Source organism: Colius striatus, chromosome 18 (assembly GCF_028858725.1).
Source record: "Colius striatus isolate bColStr4 chromosome 18, bColStr4.1.hap1, whole genome shotgun sequence".
Lineage (NCBI taxonomy): Eukaryota > Metazoa > Chordata > Aves > Coliiformes > Coliidae > Colius > Colius striatus.
Window position 1 is genome coordinate 9,197,501 of NC_084776.1, and position 20,700 is coordinate 9,218,200.

At 49.0% G+C, this 20,700-nt stretch overlaps 1 protein-coding gene across 7 annotated transcripts in view; it reads left to right on the forward strand.

Moving 5' to 3' along the window:
- MYOCD (myocardin) overlaps positions 1–20,700 on the forward strand; it is a 237,226-nt gene that overhangs the window by 184,788 nt on the left and 31,738 nt on the right. For 2 of the 7 annotated variants that reach the window (XM_062011016.1, XM_062011019.1), the window contains exon 1: positions 15,817–15,974. The exons of 4 other annotated variants lie outside the window; for them this stretch is intronic. In XM_062011016.1, coding sequence (XP_061867000.1) covers positions 15,905–15,974 — 70 coding nt within the window. In that variant the 5' untranslated portion in view covers positions 15,817–15,904. Of the gene's footprint in view, positions 1–14,841; positions 15,198–15,816; positions 15,975–20,700 lie in introns of those variants that run through there. One more of the 7 variants, XM_062011017.1, reaches the window with a different exon arrangement.

A 20,700-nucleotide genomic window follows, 5' to 3' on the forward strand; every position in this document is an offset into this window, starting at 1 on the left:
GTAGTTTGTCACATTTAATGTTCTCCCCTCACTTACAACTACCCCTCTGTTGCTGCTTTGCCCAGGTTAACCCACTGTCAGGTCCCCAGCTCAGTGACAAGTTGCTTGTTTGGGGGTTAATGCCTGAAACTCTGATTGGGAACCATACAGTGGTCTTTATGAGCTGATGGCTTGTTCCTTACCCCATCACCTCCATGCAGCAGCACAAGCAATCTTGGAGATGGCATTTGAAAGTCATTCTACATTTGTATCCATCTGTGTGGTGGGGAGTGTTAATGACAGGATTAGGTCTTTTGGAAGGAAGATATATTTTGTCTGGTTTATTTCTTGTTTTCACAGTATGGATACCCTTCACACTAAAACATCTAATTCTTAACTTCTCTCTTCTTTCTCTCTGAGAAATACAGATTAGTATTCATGTATATGACTCATCAGCCACCCAGAGTGCATTTACTAAAATGTTAATTACATAAGTAACTCAAGGCAGTGGTTACTTTCTTTTCATTAACAGCAGACGACATTTCTTTTTGTCAACAGAGATATTTCAGATTTATTGAAGCATAGTGAGATATGTCTAGGTCCCAAACATACAAACAAAACTATAAATAGTTAGAGAAGATTAAAAAAGTATCTTACATAAATACTCAGCCTAAAATGAATACAGAACCCAGGAATCCTTCCTTGCTCCCCAGCACAGTTAACATTTCCAGATGTGTCTGGATGACCAGTTTGGGATTAGAGGTCTGAAGCTGTGTGACGTGAGGCCCACTCTTCAGACAGAGTAAGTTGGAATAAATGTCCTGCCACAGATTCAGTTTCCTACAGTTCTCCCTGACCTGAACAAGTTCTTTAATATTTCATGATTTTGCAGATCACTGTCAGGCAATTTCTTTTTCTTACTATGGCTTTAAACTCTTTATCCCTTTGAACCTGCAGTCATCAGCACTGAACAGACTTAGATGCTGCACTGGACCAAGAACCTCACTGTCCTTAATGATCTTCACATTATTTTCCTTGTGAGCTTGATCAAGAAAAAATGATATGTCTTGCAGTCTGTGGCATTGACCCACAGGAGCCACCCAGTACCTGGGTGCATTGTACAAAGGCTTGACATACCTTGGATATGGAGAGTCCCAACCCACATTACTAGTATTATCCCATGCAAAGAACCCTGGGGATCACTTTCAAGGCCTTTTCCAAGGAGACTCGGGTGTGTTAGACAGACTGACAGCATGTTACTTGGTCCAAGACACTCCAGATTTATCGTACAGTAGCTAAAGCTGGCACACATTGCAGCAAAGCCTCACCATCCCACTGACATCTGGCACTCAGGCCAGGCTGGGCCCACAACACCTCACAGGACAGGATGGACATTTGAGACAAAGTCAAGCATTTGAGGTAAGCCACTGTGTTCTGTTTTCAAGGGAAACTACTTTGGTCTGTTCTCAGTGACCTGCTGTCTATTCACCAAGCCCACATCCACTTGAACCATCCCAATGCAACAACAAAGACCACTACTGTTTTCCTCTCTGTGCCAGGCCCACAAAGGGACATTAATGTTAGAAGACACAATTTAGGTAACACTTTTGCCACTGACAAGACTGAGCTGAACCACAACTGGGAATCCATCCCTCACACAGATATTTGCCATGTTGTTCCAGCTAGTGGGGTACGAATTGGCAGCAGCTCCACACCTGAAGGTCTTCTTAAGCCACATCCAAAGACTGGCAGATTTCATTACTTTTGTCACAAACATCATAATTCCTTAATATATCCACTGGCCAGCTGGGGAGGGGTTCAGAGGAGAACTGGAGGAAGATGATGGCAGGGCAGAACAGGCCTTACTCCAGTGTTCATCCCAGCTGTTTATTAAGTTGCTTTGTACCACCAAGTTGTCCTGGCCTGTTTTGAATGCTTTCTAATGACAATACAAAATGTGTCTGTCTCCCACAAATTCAGATCAGCCCTTTTCCTCCTGCTCTCACTTTACCAGGAATCTCTTTGTCCCTCACAAGTCCATTCTTCCACTCTCATCTTTCTGTGCTGCCCAGTGATCAACTGTCCTCTCTGTCCTTTGGTCTTGGCCATGTCTGGTGGGATTCCTCTCCTCTCCCACCAGTTATCTGAATGTTAGAATCTAGTCTTAGCTGTCATTTAGGATTGCTCTCTGGTTGATGGAAAGAGAGAGTTTCCTCCAAAGACCAGCTCCTCCCAGCCTGATCTCAGGGTGGATGAAATGCAGAGCAGATGGTCCCCTGCCAGCACCTGCTTTTGCCCTTTGCCTGTGCAGGACATCTAAAAGCTGCACTCTGCATTTAATTTTTAGGTAGTCAAGTTGGGAAGGATGAATGTGGCTCTCACAGAGCAGAAGCTTTGCTGCTTACAACAGAGCAGGGGGTTAAAAACAGCCCCTCCTTGTCCCAGGACCGCCATCTCCCACCAGCGCAGGGAGGAATCACCTCTCACAGTCAGCATGGGTCAGGTGTGAGCTTCTCACACAGCTCACACAGTCTTTTCCTTCTCAACCAGACACGAGGCTACAAAAAAAATCCCTCAATACTTTCAAAGGGGAGGGGAGGAAAGTTCCTTTCCAAATACAGATTTGTAAGAAATAGGATATAGTAAAGAACAAGGACAGACACCTCCTTTCATTTTCCTTCTGAATGGTCAGGAAAAAGCTTTTTAGAGCAGTGAGTGAAATGATTCTATTTCAAGAGTTTCCTCTTCATCTGCATTATAGCATTAGGTCTATGTTTACACAGCATTTAAGGAGCCCTGTCCAAATAACTTTCCTGTTTGTTTACAAGCTCTCTCTTACCATTGCTTTCATGTTTCATCCTTGTAGAGGTGTGACTCCAGGGACATACAGCTGCATATTTTGAAGTGTGAAGCTGTTCTGTCTCTAGCAGCTGGACTATTTCTCATCATTCTGAAAAAAACAAACACATGAAATGTTAAAGTCTATACCTAACATTGATTCCTATTTTCAGAATCTTTATAGTAGTGAGTCCCATGGTTATATCAAACTTGCTCCAATCTGTTTGTTTATTTGGGGTTTTATCATCTTGGAAGAGACTGTCTGGAAATTTTGTGTCTCTCCTACAGTGCTGTAACAGTCTTTTTCTCAGGTTATTCATCTCCAAATCTGTGCTTTGCAAACCTTGGCACCTCTGTATCCCTCCCCAGCTGGGGGAATTTCAAAGTCACTGCTTTCTCTTCTGCTTTAGTAGCCTAAACTGATTGGAACAGGAGACCTGGGGAGGCTGCTGTAAGCAGGATTTATCAGCAGCTCTTCCAGGTTCACAGCAACACAGCTCCCATTTCTGATAAGACAGTGACCGATGGAGGAAGATGCCTCAGATACCCCAGCAGAAAGGCTGGTGGGGTGATGTTTGCAGCAGAAAGCTGGCCTCTGCAGGGCTGCAGGGGGTTGGCATCCTCAGGAAGCTGGCAGCTTGCAGGCTAAACGGCATGGTCTCTGCCAGGGATGATGAGCAGATACGTGTGCGGACAGAGGACTCCCTGTAGCCCCAGTGCTCATGACAGGCATTGCAGAGCAGGCAGCCAAGGTGCAAGGCAGTAGCTACCCGAAATCACATAAATAAACAGCAGGCAGATGGCAAGGAGCAGATTCCCACTGCCACTGTGGATCTGTGAGGCAGCACAGGAGGAGCTGCTCCCCAAAAGCTGCCGTGTGGAGCGAGAGCCCACCATGCACAGGGCCCCTGGGCACTGAGGGGTGCCATCCCTGGGATCACAACAATGCCCATCTCCCCAGCAGCTCTGCTTATCACCTCTCAACATGTTTTGGAGAAGGTAGAGTCCTGTGCAAGTTACAGATTCTCTGGCTTTAAGTATTGTCTGATCTTAGGAACAGAGGCTGAAGGATTGAGCTGGAGATGGTCCATGTGTGAGGGAGCCAGGGTAAATGATGTCTGGGAGCTGAAAGCCCTCCAGGATGCTCCTGTGAAGGTGAGGGAGCTCAGGGGACTGGTAGCAGAGTTTTGGACACCAGACAGAAATGCTGTCATCCACAGGCTCCTGTTCCACCTCAAACAACCATAGCCACACTCATGTATTCCTGTCCCATACTCTGGGTTCAGGAGATGCCGTGAAACATCTCTTGCACCAGTGAAAGGTCCAGGCTCAGGTGTGAGGGGTAAGCAGTGGCAGGACAGAACACTTGAAGCATCTGTGACAGAGCCAGCAGCTCCCTGGTAATAACCAGAGACCAGAGAAGTCCTGCCCTGAGAGGCTCAGGTGGGATCAACATCTACACAGCCCTGTGCCTCAGAAACTCATCTAAGCCCAGAGGTCACCTGAGTGGGGAGAGCTGCCAGTCCCTCAGGCACGGCCCTCCAAAGATCTGACAGTTTTGAGTGAAATTTGAGATCCATCTGCATCCTCTTCCATGGCCAAAGCAGGCAAGCAATGGCACAAGCTTCAGTGAAATAATGCATCTAATCCGCCTGAGTAATGCTAATGCAAGCCACTTGATTAGTGTTTAGAAACCAGGCAAACAATTGATTTAAAATAATTGGTAAATTATGATTAAATAAAAACATTTATACAAAAGAGTTTGTCATTGATATGGTTAAATAAATATTTGTAGAAGTAACTTATACTTGGCCCTGTGCCTGGGCGATGAGCTCTCTTGGGCTGGCTGTGGTTTCATTTTAATAAAGACCAGAAGGCATTCCAGAAATACATAATGCTCCCAGCCCATCCGATGTATATCTGGGGCTTTAGCTCTGCTCGCCACCATCCCGGGCCCAGCTTTGCTTCGTATCACTCACTGGTGCCTGTCACACCCCTTCCTCAAAAACACACTCCTTATTTAGGGCTGAACCATCAAATAAGTGGCTGTGTCAAGGCAGTTTAGCGGGCAGGAGGAAGGGAAGCGGATGGAAATGTTCAATTTGTTGCCGTGCTCCTGCGTTGTTGGAGCAGAGGCAGGGGCTGGTTGGGCTGAGGTTGGGGTGGTTGGGCTGAGATAGCTCTGATTAGGCTGAGGGTGGGTTGGTTACACTGAAGTTGGGCTGGTTACAATGAGGGAGGGCTGACTAGGCTGAAGTTGGGCTGGTTAGGCTGAGGTTGGGCTGGTTAGGATGAGGTTGGGCTGGTTAGGATGAGGGAGGGCTGGTTAGGCTGAGGTTGGGCTGGTTAGGCTGAGGTTGGGCTGGTTAGGATGAGGTTGGGCTGGTTAGGATGAGGGAGGGCTGGTTAGGCTGAGGTTGGGCTGGTTAGGATGAGGGAGGGCTGGTTAGGATGAGGGAGGGCTGGTTAGGCTGAGGTTGGGCTGGTTAGGATGAGGGAGGGCTGGTTAGGCTCCTTTGTAGCAAAACCTCAATCCTTGGAGATGCTGCAGAGCTTACAACAATACAGCTCTTATCTGGCCCTGCTCAGCAGGAGATTTCCAAGGGCTGTAGGAAGGGGTCAGCCTCATTATCACCATTTAGAGATAAGAAATCCAAAAGGAGACATGACTTGCCCAAAGTCCTGCAGCAGAGGGAACAGAAGCCAGGTCACTCCGGCAGCCAGGCCCCATGTAGCTCCCACAGCTCTTGGGGTGCACTGCCCTGCTCAGGCACACCCTCCTTGGGTCTGTTCACATGATGATTTCTGTGCTGCCTGGCTACTGAGCCTCTCCCACGGACTAATGGGACTTGTGCAGCCCCTCTATACACTGACATGCTGCTGAGCATCTCTGCAAACAGTGAGCAAGGATGGGGGTGGTGTGGGGAACGTGGGTGAGCAAAGTGTGCAGTCTGGGGGCTCTGGAGCTGATGCTGGTATTATCATTGCTTCTCTCCCTTGTTTCCATTCAGCCACCAAGCCACCAGAGCTTGGAGCAACCAGGCCAGGCACAAAAATCTCTTTCAAGCAGCCAAAGGTTCATTCTTGCTACAAAATGCACCAGCTCAGGCTGGAGACTCACATGCTCCTGATTGCTCCCAATACTGGTTCCCCAGGCAGCTGGGAAATCGCCCTGGCCCCCACCTTCCCCTTCTCATGCTTTGGCAGAGGGTCCCGAGCATCCAGGCTGCTACAATGTGTGCTGCCCAAGCTGGGGCAGGAAGGGGGTTGCCCAGAGCAGTGCACATTTGGGTGGCACTGAAGGCAGGAGAGCCAAGCAGTTACTGCATGCAGAGACTGTCACATTCACCATGACATCCCTTCAGGAACACACAGTCAATCTGCAGCCTAAGCAGTATGTAGGGTGTATCTAGCAGCAAGGTCTGGGGATGTGAAGGGGTGACCTGTGTGGTTGGCTGCTCAAGGGAGGAGGAGAAGAAGTCTGTGGGATGCAGGAGGAAGGTCACAGGCAGCCAACCATAGGCTTGGTTTGCACCGTGCATGAGGCACTGGTGGGATGGAGGGAGGAAGTCTCTGCTTTTCTGGGGTGCAGTGTTTGAGGCTTGTCCTGTGCACTGCTGCAAGGGGAGCTGTCCCAGGTGTGAGACACAGAAATACACAGTCTCACTCAGTGTACACCTCAGTTATGCCCACAGGAAACCAGCAAACTCCATCCCCACTCCACCTCCCCACAGGGATGTGGGGACGAGACCTTCACTGCCTGTGGGTCCAGACCAGGGGCAGGCTCAAGGCACATGCTGCTGCTGTGCTGGCCAAGGGCAGTGCCCTGACCCTGATGTTCCCCACCACCATGAGTGAGGAGGCAGGTCTTAGCATCTTCCATCCAACAGACTGGACCACTGGTGTCTCTAAACAGCTTGAGCCATGTCTAGTCTGGCCCTTCTCTCTGCTCTACGTGGACAGAGTTGATCCCTGAGTGCCTTGAGCTTGACACGAGTGTTGTGTTCAATCCCCATCTAGAGCATCACTCCTCCTGCTGCCCTCCCAGCCTCAAACCAGGCTGAGGCTTTGGGTCTTTAACTCTTCACCTACTCTGAACCATCCTACCCTGAGACTCCTGGAGATGATGAGATCCATGGCTGCCAAGCCCATGTGTGTCAGGAGTGTCCCCCAGCTCTGCCCACTGCCCCAAGCCCAAGGATGGGACGGCTGCCAGGGCACCCACCACCCCACAGACAGGGCTGTGTGGGAAGGGATGGGCAGGGACATGAGACAGCCTCCACCACACTGCCTGGCTCACTCTGTGCTCCCTGCTCATCCCTGCTTAGTAAACAGAACAGGCAGAGTTTTACAATCAAATATTTATGCTAGTAAAAAACATTTTACATAATCTTTAAACAGCTATGTCATCTCCCTATTTTCATTCTCTGATCTCTCTGTTTTGAATTGGGACTGCAGAATTCAGCCTATTTACAAAGAAGTAAATATTATGGTGAAAACATCAGGCAGCTTAATAGTAGCTTTAGTAAAGTGCAGAAGTATTTTTGTGTTCGTGTTGTCAATTGCATAATAACTTCTGGACCCTCATAAATTAAGGGACTTTGCTTGGATGCCTGCAGCACTGTCATAAATAGTTCACAGCTCGAAACCAAGCAAGTCCTGTCTGCTGTCAGAACAGGAAGAGTTCACCACGTCTCCACCATAAAGTCCTGCTCTCAAGCTCTGTGAGGAGATAGGGAGGTGTCAGACCAGTTAAATGCTTCAGTGGTGAACTCCAGGTAGGCAAATACCACTGTGATGTCACCTTCCAGGGCCTGATGCCATTAGAAAGTAAGGGCTGGGTCTTGTTGGACCATCCATGCTCGCAGTAGGTGTTGTTGGGCTGTCTGTGCTCACAGCTTCTCACAGACCAGAGAAATACCATACTCTGGGCTGAGTCCTGAGCTAGGACCATTCTGAGCTATTCCCCAGAGACCACCTCTGCTTCACAGCAACAAAGACACTGCTCCTTTGCTAACCTCAGAACAGAAAAACTCTGTCCCAGGTCATGGAGAGAAATAACCTGACTGTTTGCCATCTGAGAGCTAGAGAACCTCTTTCCGTGCAAGTCACCACTGGGCTGAGTCTCAGACATGCAGAGAGAAGCTCATTTCTTTGCAGGTTCCTAAAGGCCATGACTGACAGCACAGCTGAAGTTCTGCCAGGGCAGTCTCAGGGCAGGGGGTTCTAATCTGCCATGACTTCAGATGATCCTTATCTCCCTCACTGGGACTCATTAATGGGCAGTTCACTTGGTTTATTGCAAAAGTCTCCCTTAAGGAAAGGTTGCTTCTTCCACTCTCTTATCAAGATGATGACATCCTGGCAGTAGATCTCTTCAAAGGATGTCCAGAGCTCCTTGTGAGCCTTGGCTACTGGTTTCCCTGCACTGCCTGCCCTGTGCACAGTTTATCACAGCTGTATGGGTTATGAGTGGAAGAATGCCCTGCTTCTGAGCAACCTATTTGTAAAGGCAAATCTCTCTCCAGCCTTCCTCCTTCTTCAGGATTCAGTTGTACCAGCCTGGGGTCTTTTAGAGCAGAGCTCTGTGCCAGTACATCTGCTGCTCCCCACAGGACCTTTGCCAGTACAGCTACACAAGCACGCAGCAAATTATCACTAGCCTACACACAGGATGGGGAGAGTCAGGGTCATGGCTTCATCCCATCAGATATGACTTCCCAGAGCATGCTGTGGGAGTTCAAGAAACAAGGCCATGGCAGGAGGGGGTCTTCTCCAAATGCAGCTGCCAGAGAGAAGCCAAAGGCAAACTGGGCTCATTCCTGCAGGAGAGGACGGCCCGGGCAGATGTGACCGGCAGGATAGCAGGTTTGGGGAAAAACTGTTTGCTTGGACAGTTGCAAACTGTTTATGAGACCTTTTATTTGGCATTACGTCAAACCCTGTCTTGCAGTGAATTCAGTTCACTGAATTCAGGGTTTTACTGCTGACAATGCTGATAAATACTCCCTGTGTTGGCATCTCCACTGGCAGTAGCTGGAGTACATGGGTAAAATCTCTGGTGCAGGGCTGGATGTCCTGTGCAAGAAAGCAAATGTCAGAGCAGTGGGACAGGCAAAGTGACTCCTCTGAGAGGACAGGAGAGAGGCCCCAGCCACACCTGGCAGTCAGCCCTGAGAGGGTCTGGGAGAAGTCCCTGGGGCCGCAGCTCCACAGCCCTGAGACTTGCTGGCATCCGGTCTTCTGTGGCACAGACACTGTGTCACACACTGACCCCTTTAAGTCCCCAGAGCGATCTCACAGAAACATCAGCTCATTTGGGTCTTTTTCCCATAGATGCAAATCTACATAGAAACAAACAATCTGCTTTAAAATAAATCAGTGCTGTAAACAATAGGGTGTGCTGCAAGATTAGAAGGGACTGCTTCCCCGTATCTGGTGAGCAACACAGAGCTGAGATCCTTAAGGCTCTGGGGTGTGACTTCTCAGTTCAAAGGAATTCCCTACCATGACTAATTAATTCTGGTATTTAAGGCTCACTCCTTCCTCACTGCAGTCCCTGTGCCCTTACAGCAGAGATGCTAGAGCAGACCTGGAAACACAAGAATGGGAAGCAACACTCATCTTTGGTACCTACGTGTCTTTCACCTTCCAAAGAAAGGTGGCAGCTGGTGGTGTTGCCTGTCCTCTTCAGAGCTGAACAGTGGCTGTGATGCAGCACAGTGCTGGTGGCAGACACGTCCAAGACAGGAGGGCTGCAGGATGCAAGCTCTGGAGACACAAGAAGACCCTGTGGAGGGTTGGATGGAAGGCAGATAGCCTCCAGGCAAATGGCTCAGTATCTGTGGTGTGATCTCAGTGCCTGTCTTCCTTGCCTCTAGTTTAAAGTTTATGGGAGATAACTTACCTCTGTTTCCTGAGGACATCAGGAACATATGCAATCCAGGCCGACTCTCTTGTAACAACCAGCACAGGGAGATACCAGCTCTGGACTGTGAATTTAGCAGCTGAGTTGTTTTTAGAGATGAGTCCTCTCTTAGAGGTTGCATCACCTCCGAAGAAACAAGCGTGGACAGTGAATCGAGAGCTCGCAAGGTCGGGACACTGGTATTGCCTGGAGAGGGAGAGAGAGAGAAGAAAATGTGTTTCATCTCTTCTGAACGCTCAGCCTCAGCCAGTGGTGTGGCTTTACAGGGAACACTTTGTGGCTGTTCAGTTTTGGAGACTGGATAAAGAATTTCTAAGAGCAGAAAGAAAGAATTTCTAAGGATTTCTGCAAGCAGCATCATGGGACTTTGACTCTTCACCACTTCAGAAGCCTGAGGTCAGTTAATCACATGGCCTCTCACCAGAGCCCATGTATGCCTGTTCCCTTCCCACATCTGCCCTAGCAGGGAGAGGCAGCAGCATTCAAGACCTCAGCCAGACCTGAGGCTTTGTCTCCATGGAGGTATCTGGGGCATGTATATGGCTCAATCAATCTCAGGTCCTGTTTAACAATCTGAGTAACTGGCCTCCTTCATTATCAATTGCATCACAGGCTTATCTCTGCATTAAATGAAGTGGTAAATAGCATGCTGGGTTTTAGTGAATTGTCTGAGAGGATGTCAGGTAGGCAGGTGGCAGTAGGAACCTAAGTAGATTGTTTAGTGGAGCTCATGAGCTTGTTTGCCTCTCCCTAAGCACCTGTGCTACTTACCTTCCTTTCTTGGCTTGGTATTGCCCTCATTTGGGATGAACAATTGGCAGACTATGGAATGAATCCCAAGGAGTGAGGAACAGCCACTGTAAGCACCAGTGGAAGAGCAAGAGGGGGAAAGGGTAATGGACAGGTAATAAAAACTCAGCAGCCAGTAGTACCTGAGGAACATCTTTCTAACAAATGAGCTGTTGAAGTAGCATCACAAGTTATTTTAGAAGATATTTGTCAAATTACCAGTAACAAATCTCTGGAACCTGGTAGTCCAGAGGACTACAGAACTCTTAAGTATTCAAAGGAATACATCTCTGCTTCTAAGCATGGCATGGGACCCAACATCCTTACCTGCCATCAGGGGAGGAGAGGGCTAAATCTGATGCTCATCTTTACAAAAGGCTTCAATGAGGACTCAAGGAACTACAAACAACTAGATGTTAACTCCAGTCTGCAAATTTGTTGAATAGATTTAGCATAAATATGGAGGAATTCTATGTACAGGAGTTATAATGCACACCCATTGCTCAAAAGTCTTTGGGATAGTCACTGACAGGATGGATAAGAGTGCGCCAAAGAATGCAATAGCTGCAGGTTTCCACCAGACTTTCAATGAGACTTCTCCTCAGACATCTTGACCTCTAAGCTATCAGAGTACTATCTACAAGCCCTGGGATACATGGCCAGCACAACCTACCATATGCAGTGCTGGTCTAACATATGCCCTCCAGGGAATCTGCTAAGGAATTCTCTGCAGGTTAATAAAAAGTCCTCTGAAAAGAGTAAGGAAGAACAAAAGCATCCTATTAAAATGGAGGTTAGGACTGAGACACCACATATATCCCTAGAAAATTACCAACCAGGATGTGTCTGCTAAATCACATCACACAATCTGTGTGAGCAGCCACCAAGCCTTTACTTGTAAGAGTTCAGTAAGCATTTAGCCTCTGTACACATTCACAGTGACTCAAGCCCAAGGAACCTGGGATCTTTGCATGACTCTATCTCCCAGGCTTCTGTGTTTGGGGAGTTTGCAGGGTTCATCCTCTGTTCTGACATGAAAGTAAAGAATTCACCCACATCAAATGGGCTCCATCTGCCACTGTCTGGCCATCCTCTCCCTCTCAGGCAGGCCACACACCGATTTCTTGATCATCCTGGCATTTTATTAACCTGTTTACCTTTCCAGCTGCACTTTTTTGTAGCCCCTACCCCATCTAACAATAATAATAAATACAGTGCTTGCCCTTTTACCCTGTTGGTCACTGCCCAACCTTTCTCTTTTCTTTTCTTGTGAACTCCTGACTCATCACAATAGTTTGCTTCCTGCCTTGGAACTATTCTGAGTTTTCACAACCCTTGGGTGGAACCATGTGAAAAAAAAATCTGAAAGTCAAAAACTGACCTTTTTTTAAGTAGTCCTGTCACATTCATTGCTTTAGAGGCATCTCCAGACTGCCCTGAAAAATAGGAGACCACACTTTGTGTCCATCTCACGTAGTAATCATTTTAGTAGCCCATGCTAGAAAAAAAGTCCTTTGTCTCCATTTATCATTTAAGTGGGTAATGCATCTCTGTGACAGAAGGAAGACAATGATACTCAAGGGCTTACGGCCCCAGATATCAGCTGCAATGTCTACATCCTTGATGTAGGCTCCTTGTTCATTCATGCAGCTCCTTTACCTGTTTTTTTTGGCTTGTAGGCATAGACAAATAGGTCAAGGGATCTTACCCTCCACCCCTAATTCTGCCCTGGTGAGGCCTCATCTGGAGTCCTGTGTCCAGTTCTGGGCTCCCCAGCTCCAGAGGGACAAGGAACTGCTGGAGAGAGGCCAGTGCAGGGACACCAAGATGCTGAGGGGATGGAATATCTGCCTGAGGAGCAAAGGCTGTGGGGCCCGGGGCTGTTCAATCTGGAGAAGAGAAGCCTGAGGGGGGCCCTTATCAGTGCTGATAAAGAACAGATGTGGAGAGGATGGGGCCAGTCTTTGCTCTGTGGTGGCCAGTGACAGGACCAGGGGTAATGGGTACAAGCTGGAACAAGGGAAGTTCCCCTTAAACACAAGGAGAAGCTCCTTTGGTGCTGAGGTGAGGGAGTCCTGGCCCAGGTTGCCCAGGGAGGGTGTGGAGGCTCCTTCTCAGGAGGTTTCCAAACCCACCTGGACTCGTTGCTGTGCCCCTGATGGAGGGGAACCTGCTTTAGCAGGGGCTTGGGCTGGATGAGCTCTGCAGGGCCCTTCCCACCCCCATCCTTCTGTGATTCTGTGATTCTTTCATCATGTCCTCTTCTGTGCACGATTCTCAGCAGACACATGGTGCCAGTGGTGGAGCTGATGGGAAAGGTCCACTCAGCACAGAGCTTTGCAGCAGGGAGCAGGCCTGTCCTGCCACAGCCCTCTCCAAGCACTTGGTAGCAGACGTGGAGTTCCATGTGCCCGTCCATCACATCTGCAGATGGTCTTGAAGGAAAAGAGAGACAGATCCTGGGTGAGATCAGCACATGAGGCAGTGTATGGCCAAGTTCTCCTCAGGCATGTCCAGTTACCACATGATGAAGAAGACATCCAAAACCTCATGCTCCAAAGGGAGCAGAGGTACCTGAGCAGGACTTTCCAGCATGGTCGGTAAATCACACAGGAGTCTGCAATGCAAGAAAAGTACAAGACACTGCAGTTTGAGACTGTGGGTATTGATGAGTCTTGTCTTGTCCTTGAGCTGATGTGGTGTGGTGCCGTTAAACAGTGGCATTTGTTTGTATTTATGAGGACAAGTCCATTAGATGGGACATTTCAAACACAATGGGTGAATCATTAGGAAAAGTTAGTAAGGAACAAGCCTTGCAGCCACCTTGATGGACACTACAACCTGTTTACTGACTCAGGTCAATGCCTGGGGATGAATTCATTTCAATAACCTCTCCCTCATCAGACCTTAAGGACTATCCACTTCATCAGATGTAGCAAGACCAGGAAATCACATCCAGCCCACAACAGCTAAAGGGCTCAGCTCAGGACAGTGTCATTGCATGGACCACATGAGGGTGAGGGAATCCAGCACTTCTCAGCTGCAAGTGGGACACTTCTGGAGTCAGAGCTTCTGCAGCTACTGCGTTTCTAAGGTCTCTGGCAACAAGCCTGGAAACCCTGAAATTCCTATCACCAGGCCAAAATGTTTAAGAGGACTTCCCAGAAACCAGAGAATTCAAGGAAAAAGCCCAAAAACCAAAAACCCAAACTAAAAGCAACCAAGGAAATAAAAAAATAACAAAACCTGAGAACAGTCCAGAGGGAGTTTTCAGGTGGGTGTCTATGAACTAGCAGGAATTTAGGCAGCTTCCCAGGTGAGATCCATGTGTCAGGGGAGCTGAGACCCATCCTTGACTTATCGTGACTTGTACCACCTAGGTTACTAGGTAAAGGCTGCCATCAATTATTTCCTTCCACTTACCTCAAGTGAATCAGACATGGGCTTGGGGAGGGGGGGGTCCTCAAAGGATCTGTATCTCCTTACCTTCAGTAGGTGGGGAAGCATCCTCTGCTGAAGTTATATCCAGCACATGGCTGTGCCCAGCCTCCTTGGGATTACTGTGCTCATCTGTAGCACAAGAATCTTTAAGTCAAGATTTAGGCTTGCCTCGTGTATTTGGCATTCTTCTGCCTGTGTGTAACAGAGCAAGAGGACATGCTCTGAGTGCCTGCAGCATACGCTGGCTGAGCCACAGCGTGTGTGAGCATCGTGAGAGGATATTCCCAGGGATGCAGGCACGTGCTCACAAAGGTGTGCACGGAGCAGCACAGCTTTGGGCACACCTCTTCAGGAGGGAGGTTCAGAAGAAACACCTGAGCACTCCTGTGCTCACTTTCATCTTCCTTGTGCAGCCCCAGGAACTGTGCAGCCCAGGGCTGTGTGTGTCAGCACCCAAAACAGCCGGGTCTGGGGCAGCAGCGGCCACAGTCCCAGCTCCATTTGCCAAGTAGCCATGTCCTCTGGCTCCCTGATGGGGAGAAAGGGCATTCACACAGAAGTACCCGTGCCCAGCCATGCCCTCACCCTGAACCCAGCCCTTCCTTCAGCTCAGGGGCACGCACACCCCAGAACCCGCCTTGGCTGCCTGGGCGAAGGGGCTGGAGGTCGCAGGGGCTGCCTCGCACCACGCTGCAAAGAGTTAAGCCCCGGCTCTGATGATATTTCTGAGCAGCTCCCAAAGTCTGCCGAGCCCGGGAGCTCCCTGATTGGCTGCGTACGGCCGGTAGTAATTAGTATCAGATATCAAACTTCTGTCTTTGCTAAGACCCTTTCGATAGTCGCTGCTCCCCGCTAGACGATGACATCAGCCAGGACACCCAGCTGCTGGTAGTAAACTCCGGGCCGGAGGAGGCTCCCACTCGCTCCACGTTAATTAGTTCACCACAGCACAGGGGGAGCAGTTGGTGTCTGTGGAGGGTCAGTGCTGGATGGGACCAAATCTTTTAAAGCCACTTGCTGCTTCTTGCCAGCCAGCTGTAAAAGCACCCAGAGAGTACGGGAGAGCTGGATGAATCCTGAGCGCTAGCCGTGGTCTGGTCGGCTTTTCCCTGTGGAGGAAGTGAATGGTTTAAGTGAGGGGCGTCTGGATCTGGTCCCCGAGTCACCATGACACTCCTGGGGTCTGAGCACTCCTTGCTGATTCGGAGCAAGTTCAGATCAGGTAGGGGAAACCTTGAGATTTTTCTTAAACCGTCTCTGTCCGGTGAGCTGCAGCCACTGACTGTTTTGCATTAAATGTTTGGAAGCAGCATGAGAGCAAAATATTCAAGGGGTCGTAGAGCTGTCACGGCTTTGCTCTTACAGAGGCTGTTCCACAAGTGGAGAAATGCATCTTCCTTCCTCTCTGTTGCTTTGATTTATTGGGGTGGGGTGTTTTTTTCCTGTTCTTTTTTCATTCTCCTCGATTTCTGTCTCTGGTTTCTTTTAGTAAAACTGCTGTTCCCGGGTCTCCTGCCCTGGCCCTGCTGCAAAGCATTTTGGGCAGGAAGCCAAAGGGGCATCTGGGACAAACGAGGTGCCTAAAGCCGTTGTATTCCAGGTGCTGCGGCGGGTCGGTCCGTGGTTAGCGCAGCGAGGACGGGCCTGCCGCGCTCTCTGACAGGCAGGCGGCTGCCTTTGTTCCGTTAGCTTGTGACTAATTGGATAGAAATGAATTTGAAGAAATGCGTCATTTTTAGAAGTAAAAATAACAAATGGAACACGAAAAGTATTTAAAGTGACATCATCAGAGAAATAAAACCAGAGGCACACAATCGATCGGCGCTCGCGGAGGGTAAAACATGCCTCTGCCTCCTAAGTTAGGGGAAGCACCGTTAAGGGGCTTCTCAGAGGACGTTCGGCGTGAGTGAAGGTGAGTGAAGGTGAACTATGGGACGGTCACATCTAAACCAGAGCCTCTGCTGGATATTCATGCCTTTATTCACTGGCTTTATTTATAGTAAGTATGTCTTTGCCTGTCAGTGGGTGCCTTTACGTGTCATTCTGTTTGAATTACCGTGACGTGCTGCAATATTAACGGGAACGTCCCAAATCGTTCTGCAGCGGGTGAAGCTGTCCCTGGGAATATTGTCTGGGAGGGTGTTCAGACAAACCAGCTGCATGTGCCAGACAGGACACTGTGGAAGCAGACGGGGTAGTCACATTGGAACACGCACCCGGTCACCCACGCCGTGTGTGTGTGAGTGAGTGAGTGTGTGTCTGTGCTTCGTTACTAATGAAATAAGAGATTTATGGTGCTGCTGGTAGACATGAGTGGTGTTATCAGGATCTCTTAGATAGCTGGGTGGTCAACTGAAACTTTGTTTTCTCAGCAAATACAAAGTTGGCAGTTGGTTGAAAAACCCAAGAGCGTGTGTGTGCAAACACAAGTGTCCTCGTCTGGCTGAGTTATACACAACCCGGGCCCAGGGCTTTCGTGTCGTTTCCATATCGCTCTGATCTTACATTTCATTAGATTAAGTCATTCCTTAGATTCTGTTGGTATATTATGGTACACTGCCGGTCGTTTGAGAGGAAAAAAAAAATAGACCCCAGTCTGTAACAATTCCTCTAGCAAATACAAAGCAACAGTGCCACCTCTCTGAGGAGAGGAGGACAGGCGGCCATGCACGGCCCTGCATTCTTTTCAAGTGAACAGTATTGTTTTTAAGGCTGGTTGCTGCTTTGTTTGTAAGCTGGCTTCATTGTGGAACCAACAGTGGGATCCATAAACATATTTGTCAAATGATTCTGCAGTAAAAGTAAACTTTGTGGGTCCTTTGTGTCCATAAATTCTCGGGGCTTTTCAGCATTTGTAGGGCAGTCAATTTGTGGAGCATTCTTTGGTTCATGACTTATTCCCACAACTGCCATCCCTCACTATTGCCTGGTGAGACATAGGTTTCCCATTTGGCAAGATTTCCTCTGCCTATTGATTTTGTTTAAGACGAGTTTGCCAAAATCCCAAGTGCCTGAGCTTTGCTCTCCCCACCGCTGCAGCCGCTGCAGGTAACGCAGGACGTGGCCACAGCACAACCCTGGTCACCACAGTCAGTGAGACAGGAGGAGAGTGGGATGCTGAGGGAAACAAATGAATCAATAATGCTGCTTTCAGTTTGTGAAGGAGTTTTAATGATGTGGGGAATAGAGAAGAAAAGTGATTGTTTAATGTTTGATGGGATAGAGCTTCCCCTGATGTCCCTGCTCCATGTGCAGACTTCAGGAGCTGCAAAGCCCCACGAGGATGGCAGGAGGTGCAGTGCTCAGATTTCCTACCCTCCATTCACTTGGAAGAGGGGTGAAGGTCTCAAACAACCCACTGCCCCACACTGCACACCTTTGCATGTCTCAACAACCCCCAGCATGGCTCAGGGGCTGTAACATGCTGCATGACAGCAGCAGCTCACACAGAGAGCTGTGGAGCTTGCACAGGGCACATGAAGAACGAGGCAGGAGGGGTCAGACCCTGGCATGCCAAGCACTGAAGAGTCACACTTCACAACACGCTGTTGCTTTGGAAATGGTCCTACACAGGCAGGTGTGAGGCTTTGCTTGCTCCCCAGGTTTGGGAAGGATTAGCTGTGCTCTGTGACTCATGACGAGCCTGAATCCCTTTTGAAGGATTCCAGGATGATGTTAATGAGGGCTGAAATAAATCTTAATATCTAAACTTTTGCTGTCTGCCCGTGGCCTGCACACACTGAGCAGCTGAAAGAGCTCTGTGTGCATTAAATGGTGCTAGAGATGTGTTATTGGTTTAGTTGTTTCCTCATCCCAGAAGCTTTTTAATCTCTGTGGCACACAGCAGACAGAAGGTGGAGCAAGGAGGTAGCAACTAGTTAGCACATAGGTGTCCCTCCTAGAGTGGCTCGAGGGGTAGCTCCCCAGTCTCTTGCTTCCATGTGGCAGCATCAGTAGCAAGAAAAAGCAGGATTTTGTCCAGGAATGGCTGACCTAGCAGAGGCAGCAGCTTTTGCACAATGCCCAGCAATCCTCCCTGGAGTTGCACAGGTTTCTCCTGCTCTTCTCTCCAGTGACCCACAGTGAAGGACCTGCATAACCATACAGCGTGGAGAGATGGCAGCTACCCCATGCAGGAACTGCTCCAGAGACAGATCAAATCACCAACATGCTGCAGAGCTTCAGGTTCCCCCTCCCCTTCCTTGAGGATTTGTGTGCACGTTTATTTCGTCTTTTTTGCCAAAGATAAATATACTGATCTGAGGTCATCCTGACAAATTTTGCAGGAATGATGATCCTTCAAGCCTGCCATGCTATCCCATGTGCTCCAATTATCAATGGGATTGCACTAAATCAACTGGGACATCTAAGAGCCGTTCCAGGAACATATTTAACTCTTCCAAGAGACAATCATTTATGTGAAGTGATCCCCTGCTTTGAATACAAACTAATTGTACTCCAGCAGCAGAGAAGCATTGTCATTAGACAGAGCAAACAAAGCTGGCAAGGGCAGACTTAACCTTAACTCTGACCTTTTCTGTCCAGAGATACAGAAAGAGAGTTTACAAGGCCAACATCTGCATAACATCAGTGGTAGTTCAGATAATTGGTGAGAAGTGAAAGTTTTAACACTCTAAATATGGCTCTGCATGGCTTGGCATGGGGTAACATCCAGGCCTAATTGTGGACACATGGGTGTGAATTGGCAGAGAAGCCTGGCTCTGTGGAGGAAAGGATTCATGCTTACACATAGGGCTTGAACGGGGCTGGTTGAGGTGGGAGAGGAATTTATTCTATCTGGCTCTGGTGGAGAGAGTGATTTGGACTAAAATCAGCAGGTTAATAAAGGCAGAGGAGAGTAGGTCTTGGTAGGGTGTTAGACCAGGCATTTTGGCAGAACCTTTGCTTTCATTTTCCTGGTGACCAAAGATAAAGCATGCACATGTGTTCCCTCTCAGGTCATGAACTCATGGGGTTCACAATCTGTGTGTGTGTGTGTGTGTGTGTTCAAGCCATGGCCTGTCTGTAACTGATAAGGCTGGGTTGTGATGCCATGAAGGTTTTGTAAAACACTGAGTTGATGCAGATGGTTCGTGCTTGGTTTTGTTTTTCCAGCACCTTACACTTTGGTGCTTCAGCTGACAGGCAGATGTTCCTCTGTCAGTCAGACATGTGCTACAGCACACATTAAAAGGTACCTCACTCTGCCTGAGAAAAAGGATGTATGAGCTGCTCATGTGGATGCTGAAGGGGTGAGTCCAAGGAGAGCTGGTGACAGCCATGGTGGGGTTGGGGTTGCACATTAGGATGGACACAGCCCTTAAAGGCATTTCACAGATGGTTGCTCTTCAGTGGTGACCTGTGCCTGTTTGGTGATCTGGGCTCCTTGCTAGCCAGCTGTAGTCCTATGTCTCTTCCAAGGCACCTGCAGGCCAGGATTGTGGATTTAGAGATGTTCTTACCAGTGTAGATGAGATCTTTGGTGCAGTGCAACCTCCCAGGCAACAAATTCCTACCATATCTGCCAGGGAGAAGATAAAACACACCCATCTCTGAAGTGCTGAACATCACAGGCAGAGATAAATCTGATGTGGCTGTCCCCACCCCTGGACAGTGCCCTGCCAGGAGAGGACTGACCAGGGCTCCCCACGCTGTCCCTGCTGAGCTGTGTCATTCCCAGCTGGGCTCTGGCTGGCTGAGCTCCATCTCTGCTCACATGGGTCCCACATAGGTCATGTTGCCAGAGAACAACATGGATCTGGAGACATGAAGCTACAGAGAAATCACTTTGTGGCACCTGGCTATCAGCAGAGCAGATGGGCTGAGAGCCATGGATGGGCTCAGGATAGAGCCTGGACAAGGTGTTTTTGCAAAACAGCAGCTCCAGAAAAGCAGGCCTTATGATGATCTGCTGGACCAGTGCTTCACCCAGGAGGCTGCCTGGCTTCTCACCCAACTCCTGGTGACTCCACATCCACCCAAGTACAGCCTCCACATCACGAGCCTGATGTCAGCATACGGCTCAGCTGGAACAGAGCATTGCTGCTCCTGCTGCCCAGCCGGACATTCCGCTTTGAACAGAGGTTCCTGCTCCTGATACAGGTGTGAAAAACAGCCCCAGCCATGAGAAGGCCACCAGCAACACAATTGCACACTGCCACTGAGCTCCTGCCCTGCTGGGACTTTGAGCCAATCAAAGGATCCCACAAGCATCTCCCACTGGGCAGCTTCTCTCTCCCTGGCATGCTCACAGGAAAAAGCCTCAGACATCATCTGTCAAGGCAGCCTCAAAGCCAGCAGCAGTCCTGCCTTTTGAGGGAAGCTGGGCCTGAAACAAGGTCCCTTTCTGCCAGCCAGTGTGTGAGCAGGAGAGAGTCACCAGGCTTCTCTAGCACATACCATGGCCATGGACAAACAGGTTTCACATTTGACAAGCTGCTGTTTGACATGCAACAAAGCTGTTGCTGTTGAAAACAGGGGTCCCTCCTCTCCATCCCCCTGTTTCTAATTGCTGCTGTCTCCTCTCTGACCCCAGCAGAGGAGTTGCCATTCTGGGTCTGTCAGAGGCAGGGACAGATACTGGGACAGAAGTCATGATGCAGCTGTATACCTCCAGCACCACCTGAGCAGCTCATCCAGGCAGAGAAGAGCCTCATGAGTTTCAACAGGGGCAAATGCAGTTCTTCAGCTGAGGAGGAACAACCCCATCACCAGCAAAGGCTGGG